The 13,016-nt window shown below is 32.4% G+C and overlaps 4 protein-coding genes across 4 annotated transcripts; 1 reads left to right on the top strand and 3 right to left on the bottom strand.

Annotated features, from left to right (window-relative positions):
- Positions 1 to 538: 538 nt before the first annotated feature.
- LOC105623161 (T-complex protein 1 subunit zeta) lies at positions 539 to 3,081 on the bottom strand. The gene is made up of 7 exons (XM_012204561.1): positions 2,945 to 3,081; positions 1,942 to 2,533; positions 1,527 to 1,862; positions 1,386 to 1,451; positions 1,094 to 1,316; positions 844 to 1,012; positions 539 to 761 (listed from the first exon to the last, which is right to left on the bottom strand). Exons 1-7 carry the CDS (start codon positions 3,079 to 3,081, stop codon positions 689 to 691), a joined length of 1,596 nt encoding a protein of 531 aa, XP_012059951.1. The 3' UTR covers positions 539 to 688.
- Positions 3,082 to 5,202: 2,121 nt separating this feature from the next.
- On the bottom strand, positions 5,203 to 6,975 carry LOC105623223 (neurofilament heavy polypeptide-like). Its single transcript, XM_012204623.1, has 2 exons — positions 6,270 to 6,975; positions 5,203 to 5,855 (listed from the first exon to the last, which is right to left on the bottom strand). Exons 1-2 carry the CDS (start codon positions 6,973 to 6,975, stop codon positions 5,203 to 5,205), a joined length of 1,359 nt encoding a protein of 452 aa, XP_012060013.1.
- A 2,647-nt stretch (positions 6,976 to 9,622) lies between these two features.
- On the top strand, positions 9,623 to 11,377 carry LOC105623222 (coiled-coil domain-containing protein 174). Its single transcript, XM_012204622.1, has one exon. The coding sequence runs from the start codon at positions 9,623 to 9,625 to the stop codon at positions 11,375 to 11,377; it is 1,755 nt and encodes a 584-aa protein (XP_012060012.1).
- Positions 11,365 to 12,815, bottom strand: LOC105623160 (non-structural maintenance of chromosomes element 1 homolog). The gene is made up of 6 exons (XM_012204560.1): positions 12,716 to 12,815; positions 12,483 to 12,624; positions 12,215 to 12,410; positions 12,027 to 12,140; positions 11,832 to 11,955; positions 11,365 to 11,649 (listed from the first exon to the last, which is right to left on the bottom strand). The coding sequence occupies exons 1-6, from the start codon at positions 12,813 to 12,815 to the stop codon at positions 11,528 to 11,530; spliced, it is 798 nt and encodes a 265-aa protein (XP_012059950.1). The 3' UTR covers positions 11,365 to 11,527.
- Between the last annotated feature and the right edge of the window lie 201 nt (positions 12,816 to 13,016).

Here is a 13,016-nt window from a genome sequence, read left to right as displayed (position 1 = left end):
ATAATTTAAACATTAGAATTTAATTATTACATTACATTATAATCTTCAGTAACCATACGAATTCTTTTCAGCAAATTACTGATATTAATACATAATAGAAAATAGGATTTTTTTTCTGTGAAAATACAAGACTGACAAACGTCCTATTATTGTAATGACAGTTTTTAGAACGTTGTAAATATATGTACCATAAATAAATATTTTTAATTTTTATAAATTGACCAGTATATGAGTAATCATAATCAATTTCAGGCATACAAATTAAAATTACTACTTTTTAAAAAGCAGAAAGACGAATATCTTTTAATCTATATAAAATTAGTGAGTTGTCTCTTTTTGCGTCAAGATTAAACTTTGCATTTATATATATTTTTTTCATTATTTACGATTTCTCTTTTCATACTTTCAAAGATATTTTGTACCTTTCTCAGTTTATATTTTACGACGTTGTGAAATTTTGTAAGTGAATGAAATACTTTTTACGAAAACATTATTTTATTTATTATTATTCAATGTGAAAATTCATTATCGTGTTATTAAATATTTAAATCAAAAGCAAGAGATCAAGCAACATATTTGGTTAACAGATGTAATGCAAAATAGATGATAATCCAATAATTTGAATTATTTCGTAAAAAAATTATTAGTGATTCTTAAACTTTTAATTCCATGAGAATTACATTGTAATTTAACCCTTTAGAGAAGATAATCCTGCTCTCATTATTTCGTCAACCAGAAGGAGATTACTGGCGATTATCGTGCTGAAAATTAAAAATTTTAATTTTAATTTTTATGTAAATTATAATTCAACAGAGCATACACATAAGTGTTTTAATATCTTACCAAGAATTGATGATTTGTTTTTTTACATTATAATTATCATAAATGCCAGCATCCGCGGCTTTTAAAGCTTCTCCTGTAGACAGATCCAATCCTACTGGTTCTCCTAAAGCAGAACTTTCTTCAAATAATTTAACGATTGTGTCTTGCGGATCAAATCCACTATTAACGGCTGGAAAATAAAAATAAAAATTAATTATGACAATGTTAGACAATATTAATAAAAATAGAGATTCATAAATATTATGTTTACCGAGAGTTTTTGGAATGACGAGTAAAGCATCGGCATAGGCCTGTACTCCCAGACGTTGCTTTCCTTTCACTTGCTCTTTGTATCGTTGAAGAGCTTGGCTAACCGCAACCTCAAAGGCTCCAGCTCCAGGAACGATTGCACGATCGTCAATAGCGTTCTTTATTGCCCTAAGTCCATCACGCACAGCATCTTTAAGTTGTTCCAATGTAAATTTGTTAGGACCCTGAAATATCAGTACATTAGTATATTAGAATATTCGCATGCATCATCACAAATAAATTATTTGCATTACCTTCAATAAAATAGTTACAGAATTTGGCTTTTTGCAATCTTCTATAAAGGTATATTTAGTTTCTCCCTGAAAAATAAATTTATAGAAAGTTTTAACTTTATGTGTTAACTTGCATTTTTAATGAGAAGTACAGAAATTTACCAAAACATGTTCATACACAAGACCGGCCCATCCTAGATACTCTTCTTTCAGATCATCCACAGAATTCATAGCTACGCCACCACACGCGAGTGCTAGGCGTTCCATGTTTCTACGCTTAGCTCTGCGTAAAGCCATAATATTCTCTTTTGCGAGCATATCGAGAGATGATGGATCAATTCCTTTTTGATTTATCACAACAAATGATTTATCTGTTCCGTCGCACAACTTCTTCTTCAATTCGATAATCTTTTTTACGCGATTATCGATGAACACGCGTTCAGCAGCTACTAACTTTTCGCGTTCTTCCGCTGATTTGTAAAAGAATCCACTATTCACCTATAAAATTAAAATCCATTGAATTATGTCTTTAATTATTAATTATATTAAATTCTTGTCATTTTGCATTAGTATGTACCTCACTTTTCTCATATTCCAAGCTCACATTACAAGTCAAAATATATGCATTCTCTACTCTTTTAGGCATATCTGGATGTCTAGATCCATGATCAGTGACTATGCCACGAATCAGAGTGGTATCATCTGCTGTTCTATGTTGCATTTCCATCAATTCGATCATGTGCAAATCGATTTCTTTGTCTTGCTGCTTAATTGCTAGTACAGCATCCACGCAGATCTCGGTTAACTTGTCAGCCACGGTATGGTGAATCTTTGTTCTAAGCGAAGTCCTCACAATATCTAATAGACTCTGCTTATTAGGCTCAATTGCAATTTTCATCGAATCTAAAATTTCTAATGCCTTAGCACGAGCCAAGTCAAAACCATCTGTAAGCATTCTAGGATGCAGCCCTTCTGCTATATACAAATCAGCTTGTTTCAAGAGTTCACCGATGACCAGTACAGTACTAGTCGTGCCATCGCCAGTCATATCATCCTGAGCAGTGGACGCTCTTGCTATCAAGGATGCTGTAGGGTGTTGAATTTGCATTTCATGAAGAAGCACATTGCCATCCTTGGTAATCTTTATATCTCCAGATCCAGAAACCAACCTAGAAATTTATGATTAAAAACTAGCACTACTTATAAATATTATGACTAGATTTTTAATTAAGATTATGTCATTCGAGTGTTTTCTTAATGTGAAAATTATACTGAAAATATCAATGAAAGAAAACAGTTGATATAATAAATAAGAAAAAACTACTATCAAGAAGCAACATCCGCGGAATGTCAACCTCTCTTCTCTCCGGCAATTCGTAAATCACTTCCTAATAAGGAGAATAATGCGATGTCGGAATACTGCGATGTTCTACGAATTTCTGACGAATGAAAATCATTGCAATGCATTCAGAGTCAAAGAGCTTCGAGATATTTCCGAGACGTACGCAAAGAATCAGAGTGAGCGGTGGCTACGATGAAGCGACAAAATTATCGCGTGAACATACATCGTGGCTACATACATTTTCATAGTTCCCTTGGGCCCCAAGTTGGTCCTCATCACATCCTGAATGCCCTTCGCGGCGGAAATGTTCACTGCCAAAGCTTGCGCCGCCCGAGCAAACTCAGCCTTCGGATTCAATAAACTGATCGCTGCCATCCTCACAAATTATTCTTGTTTCCTCGTGTCTTCAAATACCACGCTTAGCACACCTTCAACGTCTCTATAGATTATCCGTAAAAGCACATAACTGATCTTCATATGACGTATCCTTAAGGCGCTCTCACAAATCACTCATCGCCAACTTACAAGGTCTGTTCTTTTTAGTTTGGAGGTCTGTTCTAGTTTGTTTCACTCTTTTATTGCACAACGCATTAATTCCTTTTTGCACGGTTCATCTTTTCTCTTTTTCTCTTCAATATAAAAAGGAGAAAAAAAAGGAAGAAAGATGTACCGTGTAAGTTTAGTTAAAAAGAACACGCCTATGGACTTGGACAATTCACTTTTGATCGATTTATCAAAAAGTTGCGAATCAAGCGGGAAAATATGAAAATTAAAGAGTGTACTTTCGCCATTTATTATAAAATAATGACAATCATATATGATGCTTTCCAACAAACAACACAATGATCATTTCATCCTTGTTTAATATTGACGAACAAGGATGTAATGTTGCACTGTCATGTGTGTTTCTTGTTGAAAGACACCTATAAATATATCAGAAAGATCACAAAAAATATAAACACAAAATTGATTTATTCTGTCATAAGAGAAAAGAAAATGTTTACAGTGAAGGACAGCAATATGATATAAGGGATATTAATATTACAGAAACAAACACACGTACATCGTATGTTAACAACTTACAAATTAATGCATATAATAGTTATTATTAAACAGAACGCTTGTAAGATTGTAATATCTAATCGTACAAAATGCAAATGGTCTTCAGAATTGTCAGATTTTACCTGGAATTATGTACAATCTTCTCTTAAAATACAAACATTCTGATTAATTAACAATGAATGTGTTCAAGCCAGCAAAGCAGATAGCAAAGTATAAAATATATCAGAATAAAAGTCTGTTAACAGAAATGTACTATTACTTTTTAGTTTATAATTCGTTGCTAAATTATTATTTTATATTACTATAACAATTTATATTACTTTATTCAAGTGTCCAACAATATGTTGCTATTTATCAGTAATATTTTCTCAGCAAGCAATTTAGCTGTTTTGTCAACTTGAACACACAACATTCAATGACAATTAAGTTTAAGTATTAATTATAGTCTAATAGTAATAAAAAAAAGAATATACAGTTTAACACCAAAAGCGCTTCCTTGTTTCATAAAAATTTGAAGCTGCAAACTCAAAATTTTCTTAAAAGCGATTGTGATTAACTACATCGTTAGTATAGAAATAAATGTTCCAAATAAAACTACTAGACTAGAGAACGGAAACAATATGTATATGTATGTGCATAATTATTATCCGTTATCTCTTTAGAAAAATATGTAACATACTTAACTCCTATATGGGCAACAGTAAAAAAATGTTTATTATCTGTATTTTTATTCAAGATATTCGAATTTCTGCTCCATAACAATATTATAATAATATCAATATATTAATATTAATTATTATTAGTATTATTATAATTATTATATATACATATTTTTTATATATAATATATGTTATTTCTTATAAATATTTTAGCAGTGCTGCCCAGATAGGAATAAAAAATTTCGCATAAATCCTATCAAACTTTCTTATGGCACTATATGTTATTGATACACAGCTGAAAATTCAATATTACACAATCTCGATAAAAGATATCTTTAAAAAAATATGTTTTGTTAGAAACATTTTCCGGTAACATTTTCATCACGCTCTATTACAAGCTCTTATATAATAATACAAACAATGGTGTGAAACTTTCGTTATAGTGTATATATTCATATATTTTTTTGTTTCTTTCTTTATAAAAAAAAAAATAAATATCCTTTTTAGAACATTAAGAGTCGTAGGATTCGATTGATAGGATCCGATACTGAAGTCAAGTCATAACTACAGTGAAGGATCAAGGACTTAAAACCCAACCCCTTATTTACTCTGCAAATATTTCGATAAATATATTAAAATATCAGATTGTACCCTTCTCCTCTTTCCTTCCCCATATAACCGCGGTTCTTCATGTGCGTTTCTATTAGTCAAATATAAAATATTGATATTTTCCGTCCTTTAACTTACCATCCATTTTTTAATAGTACTGTATTTTTTAAAAGCATACAAAACTTGCTGCTCTTTCATTATTTGATGTTTCTGTAATAGACTCTTCTTTTATCAAATTTGCATCACTGACATCTTTTTCTTTTTCGTTCTCTAAAATATCATCTTTACTCGAGGAAACAATTGTATCATTTTCATCAATTTCTGATATTACATTTGTTTTAATAGCTTCATTCTCTGCAGTTACTTCCTGTGTTGCTTCTTCCTCATCAACAGATGCAGCAACTACTTGTGTTTTTTTCTGTTTTCCTTTGGCTTCATTACCATTTTGCTTTCCGTTTATTGCTACAGTTGCTTTCCCTACTTTCCCATTTCTTTTCTTTTGTTTAGGTTCTGCCATATGTGCTTCTCCATTTTCTTTGACATCCACTTCAGACATTGTTACTGCTTCTGCCTCATTTGATTCTTCTGCCTGATTGTCATTGATCTCTTCTACCACAGCATTAAGTTTTTTTTTGGAAGCTGCTTTTTGTGTCTTTCCTTTTTTTGCATTTTTCACATTTTTTGTTTTTGGATTATCTTTCTGTATCACTGCATTTTGTTCCTTGCTATTTTGTTTTTTTCTTTCTATTTTCTTTGGTGGTGATTTAACAATTTCTTCTGCAGGATTCTTCCTGGATCTTCCTTTAAAGATCACAACAGCTAAAATAACAAAAAATTGTATACAATATTGCTAAAATAACATTAACAAAATTGTTTTATAAAACAAATACTGCAAATAATATAGAAAGTAGACAATTCTAAATTTAGTCATAGAAATCTTTGATGTTTAATGGATATTAATAAAAACTTCAATATATAGATCAGTAAATTTTATAAACTAGTTTATTACTCATTTTTATTTATACATCTAAATTATATGGAACAACTGTAATGTCTTGTAAGCTACAGATTTCTTGAGAAATTCAGCTGAAATATCATATTGGAATTTATTAAAAATTTATTAGAATTTTCTTTAAATGAAAATTCTCCCATTTTTGCTCTTTGTCAATTTTCATTATAGCAATGACAATATTCTGATAAATGTAAGATAAAATACAAATTCCAGAAACTTACGTGCATTAGAAATTTCTATTTTCTTCTGTTTCCCACGAAGTTTTTTACTGGCTTTTGCTTCATTCTCCTCTATCTCTTCCTCATTCTCCTTGATAATCTGTATCTCTGCAATAGCTTCATTTGCATCCTCTACATTTTTACGTTTCCTAGATACCTTTACAATGGGCTGTGCTGGCGCATCATTTTCTTCAACTATTTTCGCGCGACGAGACCTCTGAACAGGGCTGTTTTCTACATCCTTGATTCTAGTTTGTTTCCTGACAATTGGGATCTTAGCCTTTGATTTTGTCTCAGTCACCTTTTTTCCCGCCTTTTTCACCACTGCTGTAGCCTTGCCACTGCGAGTTTTTTTCTCAACCACTTTCTCATTGTTGCTTTCTATCGTCGTTTCTTCAGATTCCTTGTCGATTTGTTTCTTAGATTTGCTTTTCGTACCGGTTTTCGCGATAGTCGTGACGGTAATAGTATCGGCGGCATTTCTCTGTCTACTGCGTGACTTCTTTGGCGAACTCGTCGGCTCGCTAGCCACCTCGTTGTCCTGCTTAGTCGTCTTTGCTTGCCGGCTTCTATTCTTAGTCTGCTTTGATTCGTCCGCAGTCACTGATTTTACAGCTGTTTTCCTCTTCTTCGGTGGAGTCACACTGCCATCAGCGGCAGCCACGACACTTTCTGCTGCCGCCTGCTTCGCTTGCCTGCGCCGTGCCATTTAGCAGATTTAGCTCCAACTGATTCGCCGGCTTGTTCTTAATGATGTCGCTGTAGCCGCTCTCGCTGGACCACGAGAGACCGCGTGCACTACCACCGTCGTTGTTCTAAAATAGTTATGAAGGCTAATCGAACGATGGTTAAGATGGAATTGGCCACGAGGAATAACGAGGAGCGACAAGAACTTTTCTCACTCTACTTCTTGCGGAAATCACCGATCCAGTCGGCTTAGCACTATCACGAATATTACTTCTCTCCCAGGGTACCGCGCTACGTCGACAACGAACCACAAACCAAAACGAACGGCGCAACTGCGCTCTAGATGCTGCACGAGCAATCGAGAATCGATCTTCCGAATTGATAACCGTCGCCAATAACTGTCGAGTCGCAATGATCACGAGGACTTCCTCCTCTTCTTACTATTCTTCTATTGGACGTTTCGTTTCAGCACTTCAATGGTGCATTCTAAAAGTATATATCAAAAACTTAAATAATTGGTGTTATTTATGATGTAGGTTTTCAGTATCGCTTCTAAATGCTATAGATTTTTTTAGTACTGTCAGTACATTTCAATATAAGATTTCTTTATAAGAGATGGGCCTCTTAATTCTTCCTGAATTCCTTCTTCGCTTCACCCCGCCCCTTCCACGTTTTTCTAGCAACTTTAATTTCGGCTGGGAATTTTTCAGCTTGAAAATCAAGTGCTGATTTTCTGTAATGATACGATATACGATTTTCTAGAAATTCAAACTCGGAAAACTAAATTCGAGAATGTCGCGAGATTTCTCAATGGATGCAAGAAAGAAAGATTTATAAATGTCTTCGACATATGACTATTATGACTTTCAAACGCATCACGTGACTTTCAAAAGTTTTGACGCGCGCCGAAGTAAAATGGCTTCTCCACGTTTTGTCGCGCATAGGATTACCATACTGGAGTTCGTTCAGAAATTATACCCAGATATGTGAGTCTGTTCATGATGCTTAAGGGCCGATTGTTCCATCTTTTGGAATAAATTTTATCTGTGAGGTAAAGCCACGCATGTGATTGGGTAATCTTGCTACTTACTTAATAGGTTAAAGCAAAATTTACCAAAAGGTGGAACAATCGGCTCTAAGAGCCACTTTCACCACAGTATAATCAGTAGAGACACTCAGTGAAAAAATGTTGCGCAGATATGGTTGCGTAGCTTTTATTTTGGACCGAATCCAATGAAATGCAAGATGACAAAAACGTACATATTACACAGATCCTGTTTGAGCAGATATACGTAGCAAAAGAAGACAATTTAAGAGCTGTGCCATAAATTTCTAAAAAATATACATAATACAATATACAATATACAATATACATAATTATTTATTAATATACTTTTATAATTATGTTTAATTAGGTAAAACCACATAAAATATAATATTTTTTTTATTTTATATCTATATTTATGTAAGTAAAATTTATATTATATTTTTGATATTTTTTTTACGAAAAAAAACTAAATAAAAATGTTTGTTTTATAATTATTATTTAATAATAATTATTTAATAAATTTGATTTATCTACTAGTTCTTACTATTTTCGAATTAATTTTGTTCATTAGTTAGTAAAATTTTTGTAAAATTTTTTAGTGTGGGATTACATTATTACTTAAGGGGCATTATATCCTCTTTCAGTCCTGGATTTTTCAAACGTTAACATGACTCACGATGATTGCGATGCGGAGATCAAAGATGCCGACACGGAATGTCCCTACTGATTATACTGTGCTTTCATTAAGCTCTAATTAAGGGACTCCACAATAAAAGAAACAAGGAACAGAGAAGGAACAGGGAGTCGATTACTATTGCCTATTCATAGGGTACAATCAAGCGATGCTGCAAATGCTTTGAAGCGTTTTTTAACTGATCAATTTGCAAAATTCTTTCTTCTAATTAACGCATCAAATGCTTCAAAGCATTTGTGGCGAGACAGACCAGCCACGGTGCTGCACACACTAGTGTTGTATGTACATACATACATGCACACATTCACATTGGCAGAAATGAACGGATAAATGGCGAAACCAATCACAGAAGAGAACGCTATCCACTCCATTCTCCCTTGATTCTCTTTGGAAAATCTGTCTATCATTAGATTCGTTTTTTATTGCTATACTTTCTGAGTTTCTAGTACACAACAAATATACGTTTGTTTTACTTTAATTTATTGCACCGGTTGAGAGTAAAAAACAGATCTATTCACTCTCTAGTAAGTTTTATATATTCTGTGACCTAACCTAATTCCGCATCTGTCATCTCCAAAAAGAAGAATCGTAAAAATCTTGTTATGAACATTCCAATTTTCTGTTTGTGAAATATTATGAAATTTATTTTTGTAATTTGTATAATCGTACATAAAGCATCTGCCTTAGGCTTTCTGTCAAATAATTGACGCTAATAATTCATGTAAGTATTGTCAAACATACAAATATATGTCGTCCTCAGTAAATTTGTTTATTAAATAATATTGTTTTTCAGGTAGAAAAACGTGAATTATATCGGCACATGTTCAAAGTTTTTTATGAACAATTTCTGGTTTTTTTATAAAGAACTTTTTTTATAAAGAACAATAACAAGATATTTAGATAGTATTGCAAGTTGATAAAGCAACAATGAATATGACAAAGAAGATAAACGTCAACTATTCATCCCTAGTGGGTCTAAAGGCAGAACTGTTAAGAAAACAAGCTGAAGTAAATGAGGTTAAGTTGAAAACCGAGTCTATTAATATACAACCACTGTCGAATAAGAAAAAGAACAAGAAGATTGTTGCAGATGATATGGAAAAAAATGCTAAGAAATCTATGGATCCGGAGGATATCATCGCTCACAAAAAGTCAAAATTAATGCTGGAAGCCAAAGCGAGATTATACGAAAGATTGAAGAAATCCAAAAATAATAATGATAAATTTCTTGTTGATTTTGAGAATAAATTAGATGAATCCAATGAAGAATTTGTGGATGAAATGATTGATAAAGAACATCCCATAGAGTCAGAGGAAAATTGGGTAGAGTATCAGGATTGTTTTGGTCGCACAAGGAAATGTTTGCGGGAGGATTTGCCACACATGCAAAAGAAAGATGAATTGATAAAGCATGAAATAATGAAGAAACATATTGACGAAGACAAAGAAGAAGAGGCTAAAGAACAATATCCTGTTCAAGAGAAAGAACCTGAGATAGAAATCATGAGAAGAAAATGGGAGGAGCAAACGCGAAAGCTTGCGGACAAGGTGGACATACATTATCAAGATATATTATTTGATGAAGCACGAACACATGGTGTTGGTTACTATGCATTTTCGCAAGATGAAGAGAAGAGAACAAAGCAGCAAGAAAACCTGGCAAACTTAAGAAAGGAAACAGAGAGAAAGCAGAGGGAAATGAAAGAAAGGAAGGAATTGAAGGAGAAATTGGAACAGAATAGACTAAAGGCGGCAAGAATTAGACAACGTATCAGAGCAGGCTTACCAGCAGAACCTACAGAAGAGGAATTGGCTCAAGAAAATAAGTTAATTAATTCAAATAACGATATTAACACTAACAAAGTTGAGTCTGCTGAGAAAGAAAATTCTAAGGAGAAAGTTAATGATGCATCTACAAGTATCAACGAATCTACCCAAGAAGAGAAGACTAATGATGAAGATAAGATAAAAGCTTTTGGAGAACTTTTAAGTAAGAAGAATCACTGGCATATAATGTCGCAAGAAGAATGGGTGGATAAATGTAGAGCGCAAAGAATTAGTGAATTTGGGCCAGTTTATGATAACTTTAAAAGTACTGGATTTTACAACAGTTCTCAAAGCATCGATGAACATTTAACCCATAAAGAAAATAAAGAACTGGATAACACAGAGACTTGTAATTCCCAGGAATCCATTGAAGAATCTAATGACAATTTACAGAATTATGAAGGTAGTAATGAGTCTGTCGATAATGAAACAGTCTCAATTGTGAAAGATATTGATAACAATAGCCAGAATAATAAAAACGATTTACCAGAATATAATGCAATTGATAACTCTCCTGAATCATTTGAAAATACAATAGGAGCGACATTAACTCCTACCATGGCTTTACCTAACTTATCTCAGAGACAAGCAACAGTTTCATATCCGTTATCTCATCTATCCAGCAATTATTCACGAAATGTATGTGGGTACTCTGAGATATACATGTCTGAACAACAAACAACTATGGATATCCCTCTTCCTGGTGAAAATAACATTTTACCTTCAGCTTCCAACACTGTGACTCATACGAACAAACAAGAATCATTATCACGAAGTATAAACGAAGATAATATTATGGCAGGTCTCAAGTATTTAAGAAAAAAATTCGAAGCAAGTCATAGTAAATGGGCATAATAAAGTATTGTTTATTAATATTATATTGAATGTAATTTTACTGTATATAGATAATAATTTAATTTTATATAAATAAAAATTAATGTAATCTTTAGTTTGCGGCATTCGTCTCTTCCAAACAGTTTTGTGTAACTGATTAAACAAAATATCTTACATCAATTCATTCTGTTTTCGTTTCAATTTTCTGGTTTGACTAGACTGTGCTATCTCATGTATTTCCACACTTGTCTGCGAGGCATTTTCAACATCCATGGCACAACTAGTGTTATTACCTATAAATAATATTTTTCGTAATATTTCAAAAAAATCAGTACTTAAATATTAAGAAATAATTTGAATATGTATACAAGAAAATTGATATAATAAATATATCAATAACCGATAGTTATTGTTAAACATAATAATTGTTAAACATAATAAAAAAATAAAATTAAAAAACAAGATGAAAAGTTACTAGAAAGATTTTGTCTTGACGTAGAAAAAAGACAATTAGGACATCCCAAACTACTATGATTTCTTGCATAATTCTTGAGGCAATAAACATGTGTACTAGCATCACATTTGTTACATTTGTCACCCTGCAAAATGATAAAACCTATCATCGTTGTAAAATAAGATATACGCATTCAATATTCCCAAAAAATATTACATAAAAAAGTTCCTGCTTGCATAAAGTACAAATTTGAAGATTCCCTTCATAAGTATCTTTGAAATATTGCATTAATTCTGCTATGCTTCTTACTCCCATATAATATTTACCATCCTGAAAAATACATGTCTTCATAATATTTACCTTTAAGAGACATACTATCAGAATTATATAATATAAAAATTTACCTTGCAGCATAACCATTGTCTATCTACCATTTCAAGTAGAAATAATTCGGCATCAGTTTTAGTCAGTTTTGCATTTAGTGATGAACATAAATTAAGGCAAAATGTACTCGATACACAGCTATTGTTAGAAGTAATAATTTCCGAATAAATATTTCGCAAGAGAGCTAATTCTGCTTGTGAGAAATGAGAAACAAAACTGAAAAATAAACATAACTGCAAAATTCGTAAAAGTAATACATTAAGTTAATAATACTTAAATAGATGTTACCTAGCAGTTTTGTCTTGTACAGTGCTTATAAAAATCCAATACAACTCTCCAGTAACTTCGCAATTTATACGTTTTATGGTCGTGCATAATGGTTGTAATTTTGCATTTATTTCACTTAATATTTGTGCTGTATTATTATGATCTGAAATTTATCGATAATTTGATATTTGATTTTTCTTATTGTATTTTTTGTACACTGTACACAAAAAAAATGGATTATCAACTTGTCGTACCAAATAACCTAATAACTAATTCTTTTCCACGATCCTCATGTAAAGCACCTTCATGTATAACAGCTTGCAAAACAGTCTTGTGTCGTTCGGAGTAAGACATTTTTCGATCAACTTACTCGAAAAATTAAATAAAATTATAATTGACGCAATTGGTGACTCAAACAAATGAAAACAAATGGCAATTACAAAGCGGGATTTTTCTACGCATGCGCAGCGATGTACACCATGAAGTTGCACACACAGGATATTCATAAATATATTCTTGGCATTTGTAGTCTCTCTCTTTCTCTCTCTCTCTCTC

Source organism: Atta cephalotes, assembly GCF_000143395.1.
Source record: "Atta cephalotes unplaced genomic scaffold scaffold00054, whole genome shotgun sequence".
Taxonomy (NCBI): domain Eukaryota; kingdom Metazoa; phylum Arthropoda; class Insecta; order Hymenoptera; family Formicidae; genus Atta; species Atta cephalotes.
The sequence above is the reverse complement of the archived record's forward strand: the minus strand, read 5'-3'. Positions and strand labels throughout refer to the sequence as shown.